This window comes from Chiloscyllium punctatum, chromosome 14 (genome assembly GCF_047496795.1).
Source record: "Chiloscyllium punctatum isolate Juve2018m chromosome 14, sChiPun1.3, whole genome shotgun sequence".
Lineage (NCBI taxonomy): Eukaryota > Metazoa > Chordata > Chondrichthyes > Orectolobiformes > Hemiscylliidae > Chiloscyllium > Chiloscyllium punctatum.
The window spans coordinates 2,838,665-2,857,968 of NC_092752.1; the positions used below are offsets into that span (position 1 = coordinate 2,838,665).

The following is a 19,304-nucleotide window of genomic DNA, read 5'->3' on the forward strand; positions in this document are numbered from 1 at the left end:
TTAACCACATCGGTGACTTACCAAAGATGTTTCTTTGAAGTAATCCATGAAAAAGGCTGTTGATTCTTGAAGTTAGACTAAATAAAGAAAAGCTTGTTTTATGTCTTGTAGTTCAGTTTAATAAAAGATGCAATGTGTACTTGTTTTAATCTTACCCTAGAATTGGACAGGAACAAAATTGATTAGGCATTTTCGTTAGGAGTGTGCGCACGGACACATGTATGTTTGAGACTGGATTGGACTGTGGTGATTTGGGATTCCTGGATAATTTGTGATTTCTTTGTACAGCTGCCAGTTCTCCTTCCTTGGTTTTTTGCCATATTTAACTCCTTTTAAAATGCTTACCTCACCTGAAATGATTGTGAATTGCAATTATAAATAGCAACCATTCCTGGTAGAAGGGTTAAGGCACAGCATGTTCCTGCAGAGATTGTTGTTTTATTTGTAACCTGCTCCTGGAAACCCCCTTGTAAAATTCCCCTCCGTTCACTGCAATAGAAGATTGGTCAGCCAGGAGTACTCAGGAGCAGGGCAGGAGGTTTGGGTTAGCTCATTTCCCTTAAAAGTTTAGCAAGTGTCTGAAAGTGTTCATGTGTCTTTTAAACAGCTTAAAGAACTAACATCCGTCATTGAACATCGGAACCGATCTTACTCATTGAGAAGTAGGTGGAAAGTGAGCATTTGGTTCAGATAAAATTGTGAAAAGTCTCAGAGCATTAAGCTCTGTGAGAGAACGTATCTGGAGCCTATCCATGGTAAATGGATCCAAGCTCAGTTGTGCATTCCTCACATCCAATGGAGAGAGAGAACAATTCCCATTGGTGGGCTTGGGCCATCCAGTACAAGGGGCTGAACACGAGCAGTTGAGCCATTTGCCCACATATGGAGGAGTCTTGGTTTTGGAGGGTTCATCAAAGATTACTGTACAATTGTGTATTCCTCACAGGAGGTGGAGCAATGTTGACAAGGCCAATGTTTAAGTGCGTGTCACTAACTGGCCCAGCATTTATTACCTGTCCCTAGTTGCCCTTGAGAAGTGGGGGTGAGCTGCCTTCTTGACCCGCTGCTGTCCATGTGCTGTGGGTAGACCCACAATGCCCTTAGGGAGGGAATTCCAGGATTCTGACCCAGTGACAGTGAAGGAACGGCAATATATTTCCAAGTCAGGACAGTGAGTCCCTTGGAGGGGAACTTGCAGGGGGTGGTGTTCCCATATATTTGCTGCTCTTGTCCTTCTAGATGGAAGTGATTATGGGTTTGGAATGTTATAACTTTACCTTTAAGTCCGTGCAAAAGTTGAGACGCAGATAAGCTGTAATCGGCCCTGAGCTATAACTTGATTTTGATAGCTCACCCTCCCTGATACCAAAGCGAAGAAAGACTTAATCTTTTTTTCCTGTAGTATCTTTCTCAATCTCAGTATGTCCCAAAGTGTTTGAGAGTCTGTGAAGGTTTTCTGAAATGTTGTCCCCCATAATGTAGGTAATGTAGCAACCGGTTTATACAAAGCTAGATCCCACACATTACAATAAGATAATGACCGAATTATGTTTCTAAGCTTTTGGATAGAACTGTCCAACCACAGAGAATAGGTGCTCTCCTCTTGTAACAGGCTGGTGGGCCTGATAGTCAGCTCATGGCTCAGTCCTGATGATTGACAGCTCCTCAGATCACAGGAATGATTGCTGTCATTGGGGTCAAGTTGTATTAGCTACAGTACAAACCATCATCATCATGGACCATTCTCCCCTTTCTAATCGGAAAAGCCAACCCACAACATTTGGTTTGTTGCCAATTGCTGAAGTATTTCAGCTTTTAATGTTGCTGAGAGCTGCTAGTGCTTCAGTGTTAAAACGGCAGGTAATTAGGAGACAGTGGCAGAGTGGTATTATCACTGGACTGTTAATCCAGAGACCCAGATCATGTTCTGGGGGCCTGGGTTCAGATCCCACCATGGCATATAGTGGAATTTGAATTCAATAAATATCTGGAAGTAAGAGTCTATGATAACCAGAAGTCGACCGTCAATTGTTGGAAAAACCCATCTGTGTCACTAATGTCCTTTAGGGAGGGAAACTGCCCTCCTTACCTGGTCTGGCCTCCATGTGACTCCAGACCCACATCAATGTGGTTGACTATTAACTCGCTTCTAGGCAATTAGGGGCGGGTAATAAATGCTCCCTAGCCAGAGATGCCCTCATCCCATGAATGAATTTAATAAAAGAACAACTTGAATTTATATTGTGCCTATCACTGCCCCCCAGGACGACCCAAAGCATTTCACAGCCAAAGAAACACTTTCCAATGCAGCAGCCAGGATGTACTCAGCAAGATCCCACAAACAACCAATGGATGCAGTGGCTCCAAGAACAGGTCAGAAGCTCGGAATACTACAGCATGTAACTCCCCTCCTGACTCTGCAAAACATGTCTGCCATCTACAAGGCACACTTCAGGAGTGTGATGGAATACTAGGAGAAAGTGTGATGGAATACTCCCCACTTGCCTGGATGGGGGCAGTTCCAACAACACTCAAGGAGCTTGACACCATCTTGGACAAAATAGCCCACTTAGCACCACATCCACAAACATCCACTCCCTCCACCACTGATGCTCAGTAGCAGCAGTGAGTACTATTTACAAGATGCATCCGAGGAGCAGGAGACCGTTGAAGGGCATATGCCCAAAACATCAACTTTCCTGCTCCTCAGATGCTGCCTGACCTGCTGTGCTTTTCCAGCAGCGCACACTCAACTCTGATCTCCAGCATCTGCAGGCCTCACTTTCTCCGATCTACAAGATGCACTGCAGAAGTTGACCTAATCTCCTCAGACAGCACCTTCCAAGCCCACAACCACTTCTATCTGGAAGCACAAGGGCAGCAGATACATGGGAACACTAGCCCCTGCAAGTTCCCCTCCAAGCCCCTCACCACCCTAATTTGGAAATATCTCACCGTTCCTTCACTGTCACTGGGTCGGAATCCTGGAATTCCCTCCCCAAAGGCATTGTGGGTCTACCTACAGCTGAAGCTGCTGTGACTCCAAGAAGGCAGCTCACCGCTACCTTCACAACAGGCAGGTCAGCGACACCCACATCCTGTGAATAAATAAAAGTAATCTGATTCAGGTTTAATACGTGTGGCTGATGGACGCTGAGCAGATTTCCCAGTTCCTCTTTAAATGTTAATGGAATCTAATTGTAGCCACTAATCCAAAAGACAACCCCTCACAGGCTTAATCTGTAAAAATAGAACCCAAGTCATTAGAAGGAATAAAATTCCCAAGGCCATTTCCTTTTTCAGCTGATCTGCATTGGCAGGTAGGGCATTCCACACCCTTACCACTCTCTGCATAAAGAACCTGCCTCTGACATCTGTCTTAAATCTCTCACCCCTCAATTTGTAGTTATGCTCCCTCGTACACGCTGACGTCATCATCCTAGGAAAAAGACTTTCACTGTCTACCCTATCTAATCCTCTGATCATCTTGTATGTCTCTATCAAATCCCATCTTAGCCTTCTTCTTTCCAATGAGAAGACCCAAGTGTCTCAGCCTTTCCTCATAAGACCTTCCCTCCAGACCAGACAACATCCTGGTAAATCTCCTCTGCACCTTTTCCACATCCTTCCCAAAATATGGTGACCAGAACTGTACACAATATTCCAAGTGCGGCCGCACCAGTGTTTTGCATAGTTGCAGCATGATATTGCAGCTCCAGAACTCAATCCCTCTACCAATGAAACCTAACACACCGTATGCCTTCTTAACAGCACTATCCACCTGGGTGGCAACTTCAGGGATCTATATACATGGACTCTAAAATCCCTCTGCACATCCACACTACCAAGAATCTTTCCATTGACCCAGTACTCTGCCTTCCTGTTATTCTTCACAAAGTGAATCACCTCACATTTAGCTGCATTGAACTCCATTTGCCACCTCTCAGCCCAATTCTGCAGTTTATCCAAGTCCCCCTGCAACCTGTAACATTCTTCCACACTGTCCACTACTCCACCGATTTTAGTGTCATCTGTAAATTTACTCATCCATCCACTGATGCCTGCGTCTAAGTGATTTACAAAAATGACAAACAGCAGTGATCCCAAAACAGATCCTTGTGCCACACCACTAGTAACCAGACTCCAGGCTGAATATTTTCCATCAACCACCACTTGTTACCTTCTTTCAGAAAGCCGGTTTCTAATCCAAAGTGTGAAATCATCCTCAATTCCATGCCTCTGCATTTTCTCCAACAGCCTACCATGTGGAACCTTATCAAAGGCTTTACTGAAGTTCATGTACACCACGTCAACTGCCCTACCCTCATCCACATGCTTGGTCACCTTCTCAAAAAAACTGAGGTTTGAGAGTCCATAGAGATTGCTGTGTACTAACATTGAATTTGCCAATGATTGAAAAATATAGTATTTTATCAATGAAAATTGTACTTATTCAGAATCTAGAGTTTTAAACACTGTCGTAACCCTTTCCATGCTCTCTCACCTTTCCAACATAACTAACTTCTACATTAACTGTTTAAAAAGTTATCAGGAAAGACTGTGAATCCGTGTAGGATTTACGATTCAGTCCAACTAGCTGGAGAATTTCTAGGGCAATAGAAATCAGTGCAGATCAGTACTGGCTGCTGCAGAGAGCCAATCAAAATTAAGAGAGAGTTTAACCCCATGACTTCATCATGTCCAAAAACAACTGGTGAAAGTTACAATCTGGAGGGAAAAATGAGGGGTCAAACTTGTAAAGATAAACTCTGCAGCCATGTGCCTGATTGGTAGGATACCACAAGGAAATTACCCATAAGGAACCAACCAAGCTCAGTAACTCTTTCAAAGGCTGTTTTTGTTTTTGGAGCGTCAGAGGCTGAAGGATGACCCCACAGAGTTTTACAAAATCATGAAATGTGGCCACTTTCCAAGACTTGGGGGAAAAAAACTTGATTTCAATCTGAACAGATGACCTCCATCAGTCAGTCTATGGTTTCTGCAATTCAACTTTGTCATTGAATTCTGGTGGGCCATGAGGATTCACCAAATTCCATTGCTTAATTTCAATCTCATGTCACGAGTGGTGTCCTTTATTCTCTTGTTGGAGTGCGTGCCACTCTGCAGAATTTGTTGTTGTGTGTGTGTATCTGTCTGTCTGTCTCTGTCTGCATGTATGTGTCTGTGTGTGTGTGTGTGTCTCTCTGTCCATCTGTGTGTTTGTCTGCCTCTGTGTGTGTGTGTGTCTGTCTGTGGCGTGTGGGGGAATCGTGTTCTAACTATGGATTATAGTTCAGTTGTTCATCAGTATTCATCACCTGGTTTAAGAGTGATTTATTTTGTAATAAACAGAACAATTTGAGTTTATTGAAGAAAGCTGTGAAAGTCTTTTATTCTGGATCCTTTTGTAAAAAGGATTTGATTGATTGAATAAAGATATTTAGCCGAATGGTGTGACTGGTGAAGTAGTGGGATTTGATAATCGGCACAATCTCTCTGTTAAAACTAATGAGTGGAAGAGTTTCCACTTCAGGAATATGTGATTTGATTTTATTTGTTGCTGGGAAGGGAATTGGCAGCTTGTGTGGGGATGGAGACTGACCATGCACTAGGTCACAAAGCTCATTTTCACCCTGTCTTTCATAACAACTTGCATTTATCTAGCATCTTGAACATGGTTGTTTCATCAGAAGGTTGTCCAACAAATCTTATAGAAGGATCTATTCGGTCAGAGGGCTAACAGCTTGGGCAAAGTAGTGAATTTGAATGAACCTGTGAAAGGGGGAGGCAGCAGGGGTTTAGGAAGGGAATTTTAGAGATTGGAGGACGGAAACATTTCTGGCTGTAACAGGCTGCTCCTCTTATTCTTGAGGTATTTATGGTGTTGGAAGTGATTTCCTTGTATTCAAGGAGCAGCACTTACTGTTTTGTATGCTGTTGCATTGTTTTGTAACTTGAAAAAGAATAGTCAAAACAACAGCAGTTTCAAAGGGGAGAGCAACAGACAAAGGCAGTACATGGTCTGTAAGGGAGAGAGAGCAAGAAACCCACACTACTAACTGACAGCAGAGAACCTGCACAGTTACTGCCTTTGCTGTTTGAATTCATGTATCGCTGGACATCAGAGTACATCTGGGAAAGTTAACATACAGTGAAATTCACAACTGATCTTGGAGGAATCTGTTTGGGAGAGGTCACAACACATAAACAGATCAGTGAATAGTTTTAAGTATAGTCTTGCTGTAAATCTACAATAGCGAGTAAAATGGTTTTGTTCTTGATAATGTTTATTGGGATCTGTCTCTTGATTAAATTTTCAAAATATAAGCCATAAGTATTAAGTTAGCCTGGAGCAGTGTTTTATAGAGCAATAAGATGATGCTATTTTCTGGGTCTGCTGATTGGAAGGAACAAAATGACCTTTAGTAGAGAGATATTCTCCTCTTGTCGGATGTGGGGGTTTCAGGAGGGTTTAAGGGTTACTGAGGATTATATCTGCAATAAATGTCATTGATTATGAATCCTGTCAGATTGAATGGATTGGTAGGATCGCCAGTTTGAGGCAATGAGGAATTTAATTGAGCTAGGGGGTATGATGGGCGGCAATTATAGGAAGGTAGAAAAGCCACAGATACAGTCACATAGATGGGTTAACTACAGGAAAGGCAAGAGAGGTAGGTTGGTAGTACAGGAGTTTGCTGTGGCTCTTGCCATTTCAAACAAGTATGCTGTTTTGGAACATGTAGGGAGTGATGGATTCTCAGGGGAATGTAGCATGAACACCCAAGTTTCTGATATCGAGACTGGCTGTAATGCAATGAGGGATATGTCAGGTTCCAAGAGATAAATTGTGTTAGGGGATTCTCTAGTCTGATGCACAGATAGATGGTTTCTGTGGCTAGCAGCGAAAAATCAGGATGGTGTGTTGCTTCCCTGGTGCCAGGCTCAAGGATGTCTCCGAGAGGGTTGAGAATGTTCCAAGGGGGAAGAGAGCCCAGCAAGAGGTAATTGATTCCAACATGTACAATGACATAGGAAGAGAAAAAGATGATATTCTGAAGGGAGAATAAAGAGAGTTAGGCAGGAATTTAAAAAGGAGGTCCTCGAGAGTAGTAATGTCTGGATTACTCCAGGTGCTACAAGCTAGTGAAGGCAGGAATAGAAGGATAGAGCAGATGAATGCGTGGCTGAGGAGCTGGTGTATGGGAGAAGGATTCACATTTTTGGATCATTGGAATCTCTTCTGGGGTAGAAGTGACCTATACAAGTTACCTTTACAAATACATTAAGGACAAAAGGGTAACTAGGTAGGGAGAAAATAGGGCCCCTCAAAGATCAGAGCTGAAAAATGTGTTGCTGGAAAAGCACAGCAGCTCAGGCAGCATCAAAGGAGCAGGAGAATCGACGTTTCGGGCATAAGCCCTTCTTCAGGGAGGTGTTCCACAAGGTTTCCCATGTGAGACTGGTGAGCAAGGTTAGATCCCATGGAATACAGAGAGAACTAGCCATTTGGATACAGAACTGGCTCAAAGGTAGAAGACAGAGGGTGGTGGTGGAGGGTTGTTTTTCAGACTGGAGGCCTGTGAGCAGTGGAGTGCCACAAGGATTGGTGCTGGGTCCACTACTTTTCATCACTAATATAAATGATTTGGATATGAACACAGGAGGTATAGTTAGTAAGTTTGTAGATGACATCAAAATTGGAGGTGTAGTGGACAGCGAAGAAGGTTAACTCTGATTGCAATGGGATCTTGATCAGATGGGCCAATGGGCTGAGAAGTGGCAGATGGAGTTTAATTCAGATAAATGTGAGGTGCTTCAGTTTGGGAAAGTAAATCTTAGCAGGACTTGTACACTGGTTCTAGGGAGTGTTGCTGAACAAAGAGACCTTGGAGTGCAGGTTCATAGCTCCTTGAAAGTAGACTCGCATGTAGATAGGATAGTGAAGTAGGCATTTGGTATGCTTTCCTTTATTGGTCAGAGTATTAAGTACAGGAATTGGGAGGTTATGTTGAAGCTGTACAGGATGTTGGTTTGGCCACTTTTGGAATATTGTGTGCAATTCTGGTCTTCCTATCAGAAGAATGTTGTGAAACTTGAAAGGGTTCAGAAAAGACTTACAAGGATGTTGCCAGGGGTGGAGGGTTTGTGCTGTAGGGAGATTTTGAATAGGCTGGAGTGTTGGAGGCTGAGGGGTGACCTTATAGAGGTTTATAAAATCATGAGGGGCATGGATAGGATAAATAGACAAAGTCTTTTCCCTGGAGTGGGGGAGTCCAGAACTAGAGGCCTTAGGTTTAGGGTGAGAGGGGAAAGATATAAAAGGGACCTAAGGGGCAACGTTTTCACACAGAGGGTGGTATGTGTATGGAATGAGCTGGCAGAGGAAGTGGTAGAGGCTGGTACAATTACAACATTTAAAGTGCATCTGGATGGGTACATGAATAGGAAGGGTTAAGAGGGATATGGGACTAGATTAGGTTGAGATATCTGGTTAGCATGGACGAGATGGATCGAAGGGTCTGTTTCCATGCTGTACATCTCTATGACTCTAACTGAAGGCACAGCTACGGATGGTGAAGTGATTCAAATCCACAATGCTCAGAGACACCAGGACAAAGTGAGCCGATCCCTGGTTTCCTGTTCAGCTCCATGAAATCACATGACTGTGCCTTGACCAATCAGCACCATTTCCTCATGCTGTAAAAGTTATTGGTCCTTTTATAATTTGGTATTCTTGCAGGTCTGTCCTGAAGAGTGCAAGGTGCATGTCACTCTTTCATCAGTTCTCAAGTTCCTTGCTAGTTCCAACTATTGGGGTTTTTATACCTTTCAATTGATCTGAGTACTGACTACAATTCTGTACAAACACTGCTCATACAAAGAGTTAATGGGGAACTTTCTTTGCTCAATTTTAAATTTGCAGTGGTTTTTCTGTCGTGAGTGCTGGGCACTGCCATACATGCTGTGCTGTTGCTACCCTTCAGTGTAAGGGCAGGATGTATTAGGTGACATTGCATTAAATGTGCTCTCAGGAAGAAATTATTCAAAGGATGTGCTTTCTCTTCAGTGAATTGAGTCTCTGTTGCTGTGAAACTGATTTTTTTTTCCTGTAAAGGAGGGTGTGCCAGGAGCAGGGAATCATGCTGCAAGACACGAATAAGTTCACTGCTTTGGCATTTCTTCATTTTTCAAAGGATTAAAATATTATTGTGTGTTTGCAAAATGGCCTCTAACGGTTGCTGCCAAACCTGACTGTTCTCAGCATTGATGGTTGGATATTTTTTCTCTCCCCTTGTAGTTAGACAGATTCAAAGAACCTCCAGCGTACGGGCCCATGTGTGATCTATTGTGGTCAGACCCACTAGAAGACTTTGGGAATGAGAAGTCTCAGGAACATTTCACTCACAACACCGTCAGAGGCTGCTCGTACTTTTATAGGTAAGGACGGTGCTTCTACACTGCATCCAGATATTCATTGTTCAATATCATTCTGTCTGCTGCTCACAAAGGCTATGTGTGGGATCTTGCTGTGCATTGAAGGCTGTCTGCAACTAATGGGCACAGCAGGGGCTGGAGTCCATTCCCCCAACAAAGTTATTAAGTGAACTTTGTTATTTGGTTTTAAGTGTCCCTTTAAGGGCTGGTTCTTCACTTGAACTGATTTATTTGATTCTTCATGTGAGTCTAGGAATGTGACTGCTGAGACACCAGGTTAGTTAGTGGTCAGGAGCAAAGAGCTGGAGAGATGAAATGGTGCATTCTGTCAATAAATGTTTTTTTGAAATGGTGAATTTGTGTCTCTTTCAAACATCACCATCTGGCTTGAGATCTGTTTAACCAGCAGCTCCACAGAAAGTTAGTGGGGCCAAAGTACTTGACTTTCAGAGAGTTTACACTTAATTCATCATCATTGACCTTCAGAAGGTGAAGCAGTGGTTTAATTGAATATTTTGGACCAGTGGAGGTTCACTCAGCTGATCCCAGGTATGGAAGGACTGTCTGATGAGAGGTTGAGTAGGTTGGGCGAGAGTTTAGAAGAATGAGAGGCAATGTTATTGAAACATAGAGGATTCTTGGGGGGCTTGATAGGGGAGATGTGGAGAGGTGTAGTCCCCCTTGTGAGAGTGTCTAGGACCAGAGGGTATATTCTCAGAGTATGGGGTCACCCATTGAAGACAGAGATGTGGAGGAATATCTTCTCTCAGAGGGGAGTGAATCTGTGAATTCCTTACCACAGAGGACTGTCTGAGCTGGGTCATTCAGTATATTCAAGGCTGAGAGAGACAGATTTTTTTATCAAGGTGGGAATAGGGGGCTATGGGGAAAAGGAAGCAAAGTGGGAGTGAGGATTATCATGTTAGTCATGGTCTCATTGTGAATGGGGGAGTAGACTTGATGGGCTGAATGGCCTCCTGCTTCAGTGCCATATAGAAGTTAGGGGTTTTAAGGAATAATTAAGGTTTATTTTCAGTTATCAAGGAGTCTGGCCAATGGGGATGTAACCTTCATATCAGAGTCAGATTGGAGAAGATGAGGAAGCCACTTTCTCACACAGATGGTCAAAGCTACGAAATCACTCTCTCAAAAAGCAGAAGATGGTGGTGTTTGAATAATTTTCAAGCAGTGAGATTAGTTTTATTCTTGCTGGCTGATGTCTCTCGGGGGGTATGTAGGTTTGGGAGGGAGAGGGAGTTCTGATACTGACCACACTCAATCCCACAGCATGGGGCAATGGGTATGTGGGGTTGAATGGACCTCACTTGTCTCCATCTTGTTTGGACTATTAGCTCAATGCAGGAAGGAGGTATCTCATTCATTCAGCTCAGCAAGATTTCCACAGGCCACGCCATTGGCAATTATTGCTTCATTAGTTTTTCTCTAAAAACCCCAGGGAAGAGACTTGGTCTATTTACCCCATCCATGCCCCTCGTGATTTTATAAACCTCTATAAGGTCACCCCTCAGCCTCCGACGTGCCAGGGAAAACAGCCCCAGCCTGTTCATCGTCTCCCAATAGCTCAAATTCTCACAGCCGTCCCTTTACCTGCGAACATCTCTCCCCAGTCAGCTTTTGAAAGTTCTTACCTAATACCAATAATGTGGGCGGCACGGTGGCACAGTGGTTAGCACTGCTGCCTCACAGCGCCTGAGACCCGGGTTCAATTCCCGCCTCAGGCGACTGACTGTGTGGAGTTTGCACGTTCTCCCCGTGTCTGCGTGGGTTTCCTCCGGGTGCTCCGGTTTCCTCCCACAGTCCAAAGATGTGCAGGCCAGGTGAATTGGCCATGCTAAATTGCCCATAGTGTTAGGTAAGGGGTAAATGTCGATGTAGGGGTATGGGTGGGTTACGCTTCGGCGGGGCGGTGTGGACTTGTTGGGCCGAAGGGCCTGTTTCCACACTGTAAGTAATCTAATCTAAAAAAAACCATCAATATTGGCCTTCCTCTAATTTAGATCTGGTCTATCCTTTTCCATCACTATTTTAAAACTAATAGAATTATGGTCATTGGCCCCAAAGTGCTCCCCCACTGACACCTCAGTCACCTGCCCTGCCTTATTTCCCAAGAGTAGGTCAAGTTTTGCACCTTCTTTAGTAGGTACATCCACATACTGAATCAGAAAATTTTCTTGTACACACTTAACAAATTCTTCTTCATCTAAACTCCTGACACTCTGGCAGTCCCAGTCTTCTCACAATCTCCCTCTCCAGCTCTTGCCTCTTGTACGATGGTCTGTTTCCAGCTCCCGGCCAGGCTTGAGCGTAAAATCTAGGCTGATGCTCCTAGTGCAGTATCGAGGGAGTGCTGCATTAAAACCATACCTGCCCTGCCAGAGAAGATCACATGACAACATTTCAAAGAAAGGCCTGGGAGATCTCCCTGCATCCAGTTACTGAGGTGTTCCTTTGGAACTGTGCTTCTGATATTAAGATCCCAAACTCTGAAATTTCCTTCTGAAGGCTTTGTCTCTCTTCCTTTCCTCTTGGGCTGAGTTGGAGTCAATCCTAAAGCCATAAGAAATAGGAACAGGAATAGACCATTCACCCCTCAAGCCTCCTCTGCCATTCAATGGGATCACAGGGTCACTGACATTCCTCAGAACCACTTTCCTACCCTTTCCCTCAATTCTCGACTGATCAAGAATCGATCTCAGCCTTAAATATGCACAAGGACTCTGTCCCCACAGTTCTCTGTGACCAGGAGTTCCAAAGTCCCCCAACCCTCTGAGCCTTCTCATCTCTGTCTTAAATTGGTGCCTCTTTATTCTGAGACTATCCTCTCTGGCCCCAGGCCCTCCCATGTGGGGAAAGTATTATAAGGGCCTCCTGACATGCTTTTTCCTAAACTTCCTTGGTTAGCTGTGGTTGGTTTATCCCTCTTTAAGAGTTTCCCTCCTTTCTAGGATGTATCTATGATATTGTCTGTGAGCTCAATGTCCATTCATTTCTGATAATGTCTCTGTGAACAGACGAAAGGAAAATTTTGTGTTGATGTTTCAGTAACACTGCAAGTTGTACTTTTTTTCAAATTATTTTATTTTGGTGCAAAAAGCTGAATTTTAAAGAGTAACTTGTAATTTGTGACTTCTGGGTTAGTATCGAACTGGGGTTGTCAGACTGCAGAGCTCTTGTTGCATCTGTGAAACTAGCCCGAGAGAATGAAAATCAACGTATGAAAATAGTTTGGCATGACCCACAGCCATAATGAAAATGTATAATGATGTCATGAAAAATGTATGAAAATGTAATTTCTTTGAGAATTCAATTTAAAACAAAATATTGAAACAAAACTGCTCATAAAGTCAATGTTTCATTTTGTAGGTGTTTTGTTGGAAGGTCAGAACATGTTATGTGACCCGGGGGGGGAGGGGGGAGAGAGAATCCAGCGATACATAGGCTGGGGTCAGTGAATATTCACTAATCGGATTAAGGAGTTTAGTTCCAGAATTCTCACCAAAATTAAAACAGCCAGTATGCTGACTGATGCTGTAATTTGTTGTTTTTGTAAACACTGTATCTGCAAACACCCTAAACTCTTCTGTGGCTCTGACTGTGTTGTCTCGTCCTGAAAAAGGGATTCCATTGCATAGTCAGCACAGCACCTGGCCATTTAGCTGACTTCATGGTGGTTTTAATGTTCCTCTTGAATGCCCCTCCAAATTTTCCTCCCTCTAAATCTGTCACTGTGACCCTCTTCTCCCTCAGGGCCTGGTTGGGGGCTTCCCCTTAAATGCACTTGACCACTCCCCGCGGAGTGGTCTGTAACAGTGCCTCCTCTCCAGCTTTTGACAGTGAATGACAGTGTGCTGCACTACCTCTGTCTCTGACTGAGCAAGCCTTTATTCTGAGATTGTACCAGATGGTTCCCGATACTCCCACAAGAGGGAACAGCCTTTCCATATCTACCCTTCCAAGAATTTGTTTTTCAAAATGTACCTGCTTCAGTCAAGTGTTTAGCCATCTGGCCCAAATCTGACTGACTTTTCTGTGGGTTGGTATCAACCCTGGGGCATCAATGTGGACTTCACCAGTTTCCTCATTTCCCCTTCCCCCACCTCACCGCAGTTCCAACCTTCCAGCTCAGCACTGTCCCCATGACTTGTCCGGACTTGTCCGACCTGCCTATCTCCTTTTCCACCTATCCACTCCACCCTCTCCTCCCTGACCTATCACCTCCATCCCCTCCCCCACTCACCCATTGTAGTCTATGCTACTTTCTCCCCACCCCCACCCTCCTCTAGCTTATCTCTCCACACTTCAGGCTCACTGCCTTTATTCCTGATGAAGGGCTTTTGCCCGAAACATCGATTTCACTGCTCCTCGGATGCTGCCTGAACTGCTGTGCTCTTTCAGCACCATTAATCCAGAATCAAATTTTGTTTTACAATCCATCTTGCAGCCCTTTATCTAATTAAAGATGCTATCTAGTTTCAAGTTGTTGTTGCAACAAATCCTGGGCTGTTAGTGATTTGAACCTCCCTGTAATGCTCTCAGCCTGGTCTGTGGCCTCTCTTTGACGATGTCATGTGTTTGTGTTCAGTACCATCTATTTAATTTAGAAGGAATTGAACACGATCAGTGTAGGCAGAATCCTGAAAATGTTGATACCTGGCACACACAGAGAGAGAGAGAGAGAGAGATTGGGGACTGGCCTGTCAGGGATATGACTGGCACACCTATATTAGTGGCTGTCTGCTTCACACAAAATTTCAGACGGAGCTCTGTCACAAAGCAATAAAGTCCAGCAAAATAACTAAGTGCAACCAACAGAAATCAAACAATGAACTGTGGATACTGGGGATCTGAAACAAAAACAACAATTTCTGGTGGAACTCAGCAGGTGTGGCAGTCGGTTGGAAGAAAGCAGAGTTAATGTTTTGAGTTAACTGAAAAGCAGTGAGGAACAACAGATGCTGCCATACCTGCTGAGATGATGATATGGATTTCCTCGTGTTAAACTGATCAAATCATCGTGTCAACCGGAATTCTGCATCTGTGGTCAGAGGATTTTCTCCAGGAGTCAGTCACGATTTTTCATACTTTTCACAGAACATTTAGATTTAGAAGAAACTGTAAATACATATCTGGAAAGAAATGGGATCAGCAGCTCATTCCGATGACGTTGGAATTGGATGTGAACAGCGTTGGAGTTTGGTTAGAGCAGATAGAATGGCCAGTGGAAGGTGGAAGTCACTGTTGTAGGGTACACAGTTAACGCAGGCAGATCATATGACCATCAACATTAAAATGACCAAACAATGCATTTTTAATGATGCTGCTTGAGAGGAAAGACTTGTCCAGGAGGTGGGAGATCTCTCCCTCCTTCAGAGTCGTGTCCTGTGATGTTTCCCTCATGCTTGAGAGAGCAGACATATTCTGGGCTACTTGTCACATCTGAGGGCAGGCAGCCCTCCCTCAGCACTGACCCTCCGACTGCACAGCATGCTCTCAGCACTGACCCTGCGACAGTGCGGCACTCCCTCAGCATTGACCCGCCCGACAGCACGGCACTCCCTCAGCACTGACCCTCTGACAGCACGGCACTCCCTCAGCACTGACCCTCTGACAGCACGGCACTCCCTCAGCACTGACCCTCTGACAGCACGGCACTCCCTCAGCACTGACCCTCTGACAGCACGGCACTCCCTCAGCACTGACCCTCTGACAGCGCGGCACTCCCTCAGCACTGACCCTCTGACAGCGCGACACTCCCTCAGCACTGACCCTCTGACAGCGCGACACTCCCTCAGCACTGACCCTCTGACAGCGCGACACTCCCTCAGCACTGACCCTCCGACAGTGCGGTGCTCCCTCAGCACTGACCCTCTGACAGTACGGCACTCCCTCAGCACTGACCCGCCCGACAGTGTGGTGCTCCCTCAGCACTGACCCTTTGACAGTGTGGCAATCCTTGTGTTACTCTGGTTTTGTGAGTAGAGTTTGTGTCTGGAGTTTGATTGGAATCCAGTTCCTGAGGAAGCACATTGCTAGTTGCTGAAAGTTGGTGACACTTTGTGTTTGAGATGTCCCTGTGTGTAAATACTCGGGAGGGTGAAAGGACCATTTCCAAATGTGCCCAGTGTCTCTGTGCATGCCTGGTTAAAAACAAGTAACCTTTAGCTTGAGAGATTCTCAGTGTAATATTGTCCCCACTTCAGAGAACCAATGTATTTTGAATAAACTGGAGAGCTATTCTGAGGTATCACAAGATACTGGATACATTTGCACTTCAGTTGGGTACAATAACTGTTTCTTTGTTGAGTAACTTAAATGTAATTTTTTTTCTTCAATAATGTGATTACTGGCGAGTGTTGAATAATTAATTATTTCAGGTTACAGACAGTCCTGTATGTTACAGTGAAAAAGCCGTTTACATTTGTCAAGAAGTGAACGGATCCTATCGCTGGAGGTTGTAGGCCTGCCTGAATTACATTTGTAATTTTGATGTGTAACTTTATTATGTTAGTTGATAAATGAACCATCTCCAGGAGCTGTAATTGGTTAGAAACATGCTGCAGGTGAAATTCCGTTTTCTGTGGAGTTTCAGATGTGATTTGTGAGCCAGTTGCCTTTAGTGATTTGTGCGACCCATTAGAAGCTGTGGTTTCATTTTTGTTTTCAGAGTTGGTTTTCTCCCTTTCTGTCTTGCTCTGCTCTTGAAATAAATCTTAAACTGGAGCCCCATATCGATGAAGATAAAATAATCTGTTTGAAGAAGAGCAGTTCCCACTGTTGACCTGACCAGTGGTATTGAGAGATGGGAATGATAGCTGAGCTGCCAATGTCTGAAACTAATTCAGACACATTACAATGCCCTTGGATTCTGAAAGACAGGGAAATTCCATTCTTGTCGTTGCCATCTTCCAGCTGTTTTCTTTCCCTCTTTTTCCTTCCCTTTTGTCTCATTGTCCAATTCTTACTCTCCCCCTCTTTGGTCTGTCACTCCCTCCCCCCACTTTTCTGAAACCGTGAATCTGGTATAGTGTTCCAGAAGGTTCCTCAACACCAGGAGCAGATCATGCAGTTTATAGAAAGCAATGCCCGAGCAATATTTTAATCTCCAAGCTCTTTAAATGTTCAACAGAAATGTTCCCTAAACACAAGGAGAAGCATCTCAGCCTTTCACTGGAAATGACAGTGTCCTGACAGTGATGCCATTCCTCAAACTGCAGTGTTAGAGACCTCCCTGCACCCCTCATCTTTCACAACTCTGAATATTTGAGCTGTATGATTTTAGACTCTCGGAGTCTGCACTCAGAAGGTGTCCTGTGACCTTTGCTGATTTGATGCTGTATTTGTTGAGGTTTAGAATGTGAATGGTGAATATTTGCCCAACTGAGGTCAATAAGATGAAAGAGAGCCGATGCAGCTTCTCCTTTGACCTCTGAAGGTTTAAGGTTCTTTGTGAGGGGAGTTTAATTTTCAGAGTCAGTTGAATGTGAGTGTTCATTTCGGAAAGGTCAGCCATGTTGAGGGGTATGGATCTTTGCAGAGAGCTGTCCCTTTGTGGACCATTCGGAGAGTTTGCCAGGATATCCCAAAGGCACTTCTCACTTCACTAACATCAGCGTGTATTTATATAGTGCCTTCAAGTCATAGATTATCCCAAGGTGTTTCCCAAGAGCTATTATCAAACTCAATTTGACACTGAGCCACTTGACAGAATAATAGACAGTTTACCAAAGACTTAATTGAAGAGGCTAGTAGGGGCTTGTCAGAGAGGGTTAAGGAGGGAATGTTAGAGCCCAGGCAATCACCTGGATATATCATTATCATTATCATTGCAATACAAGAGATTCAGAGACCAGAGTAATGTGCTGGGTTCAAATCCCACACATGGTGGAATTTGATTTGTGTAACAGGGATGGGATTTCTAGATTTTGGTTACTCCTTGACCAGAAGCCAATATACATCCGCGAGCACAAGGGGAGGGGTGAGAGGAGAAGGTGACTTGGTGCGAGTTTGAAAATGGACAGGGTGAGGCTCGGGGAAGGGGACCAGTGCAGAGTGTGTTCCGACATGACCACATCTCGAATATGAAGCTTACTGCACAGCCTGGTTTGTCGAGCTCTGGAATAGCGTGGTTATGGGAAATAAAGGTCTTTTTGGGAGAATAAATGTTGCTGTTATCAGCGCAGTTGTGGTGCTGTTTACATTTGTCAGTAACTTTGTAGCAGGCTCTTTTAAAATTTATAACCGAATGGAAAATAGTAACTACCCCAGACTTTATAATCGAACGCATCCACCCCCCCACCCAGAGGTTAGCTCATCTCTAATACATTGATCTTAATAACAGCTGTTTAATAATTGAATCTGTGTGGAAAATACATTGAAAGAAAAGGCAGATTTATATTCTGCAGCTGACCTGGGCTTGGCAAGTGTTCAGTATAATCTGCAGAAAGTTAATATTTTAAATAAGGGGTAGGAACTGGAGCAGTAATTGATCAGGCCTCAGACACCACAGCAATTAACGTCACAATTTCACTCCACAAACCCACAAGACAGTTTATTTGTTTCTTCATACAAATGATCTGCTGACTAAGAAGCCAAATTGGCTCACTGCAGAATTCACATTTTGAGGTTTTTTTGCTGAGGGAGTGCCACACTGTGGGACGGTCAGCGCTGAGGGAGTGCCGCACTGTGGGACGGTCAGCGCTGAGGGAGTGCCGCACTGTGGGACGGTCAGCGCTGAGGGAGTGCCGCACTGTGGGACGGTCAGCGCTGAGGGAGTGCCGCACTGTGGGACGGTCAGTGCTGAGGGAGTGCCGCACTGTGGGAGGGTCAGTGCTGAGGGAGTGCCGCACTGTCGGAGGCTCATGCTGAGGGAGTGCCGCACTGTGGGAGGGTCAGTGCTGAGGGAGCGCCGCACTGTGGGAGGGTCAGTGCTGAGGGAGCATCGCACTGTGGGAGGGTCAGTGCTGAGTGAGTGCCGCACTGTCGGAGGGTCAGTGCTGAGGGAGTGCCACACTGTCATAGGGTCAGTGCTGAGGGAGTGCCGCACTGTGGGAGGGTCAGCGCACAAACTCAGTGTGTAGTAATTTAAAGTTGTTTTGTTCAGGGAGAAAATCTGAGCATCCCTGACTCTCTCAATCCTTCTCTTGTTTCGCTGATAGTTAAGGATTCGGTGGAGCTGGTTGAACAAGTCGGAAAAAAGGGTTTCCCCTCCAACAATCTGCTGAGTTGTTGACTGTCTTCCTGACTCTAATCATGAAGGTGATGGATTGCTGCTAATTTACCCAACTCTGATCTGTCTTTGGGTTACGTGGGTTGGCTGTGCAGGAAGAAGAATAATTAACCCTTTCAGTCATAGCACAAGGTCCCAGCAGCTCCTGGTTTCTGGGATGTGACACTGTGACCGACATGGATAAACATACATTGCTCATTATCCCATCAGTTGCTGGGATTATTACACTACAGTAATAACACTGTTTTTATATTAAATGTCATCCCCAGTTTACCACGTGATAAATGTCTGCATTGGACAAGCTGCGTGTAGCGTAGACCTTGCCAATTGTTGCCTTGCTTGAGATTTTCTTTTTGCCCCAATGATGAAATGCATGAGAAATTGTTGGTCTTTTTCTCTCTGGTGGGGGTCTGATGGTGTGTCATTGTTCACAAGTGGTGGAACAACTGCTGACTGACTGACTCACTCCCTCTGAGGCAGCTGGGTATATGTTCTGGGTTGGTACAAGAGTTCAGACCCTCTGCCTACATTCACTCCTTGCATCCTATTGATGCTTGCTCTTGCTCTCTCTTTTTCTTTCTCTCTCTCTGTGCCCCCCCCACCCCACGCTCCCTCCTCC

General features: G+C 44.6%; 1 protein-coding gene across 2 annotated transcripts in view; it reads left to right on the forward strand.

The window, feature by feature from the left end:
- The window catches only part of LOC140485544 (protein phosphatase 3 catalytic subunit alpha), a 303,903-nt gene that overhangs the window by 209,222 nt on the left and 75,377 nt on the right, over nucleotides 1–19,304 (forward strand). For both annotated transcript variants that reach the window (XM_072583759.1, XM_072583758.1), the window contains exon 6: nucleotides 9,302–9,441. In XM_072583759.1, the coding sequence (XP_072439860.1) occupies nucleotides 9,302–9,441 (140 nt within the window). The remainder of the gene's footprint in view (nucleotides 1–9,301; nucleotides 9,442–19,304) is intronic.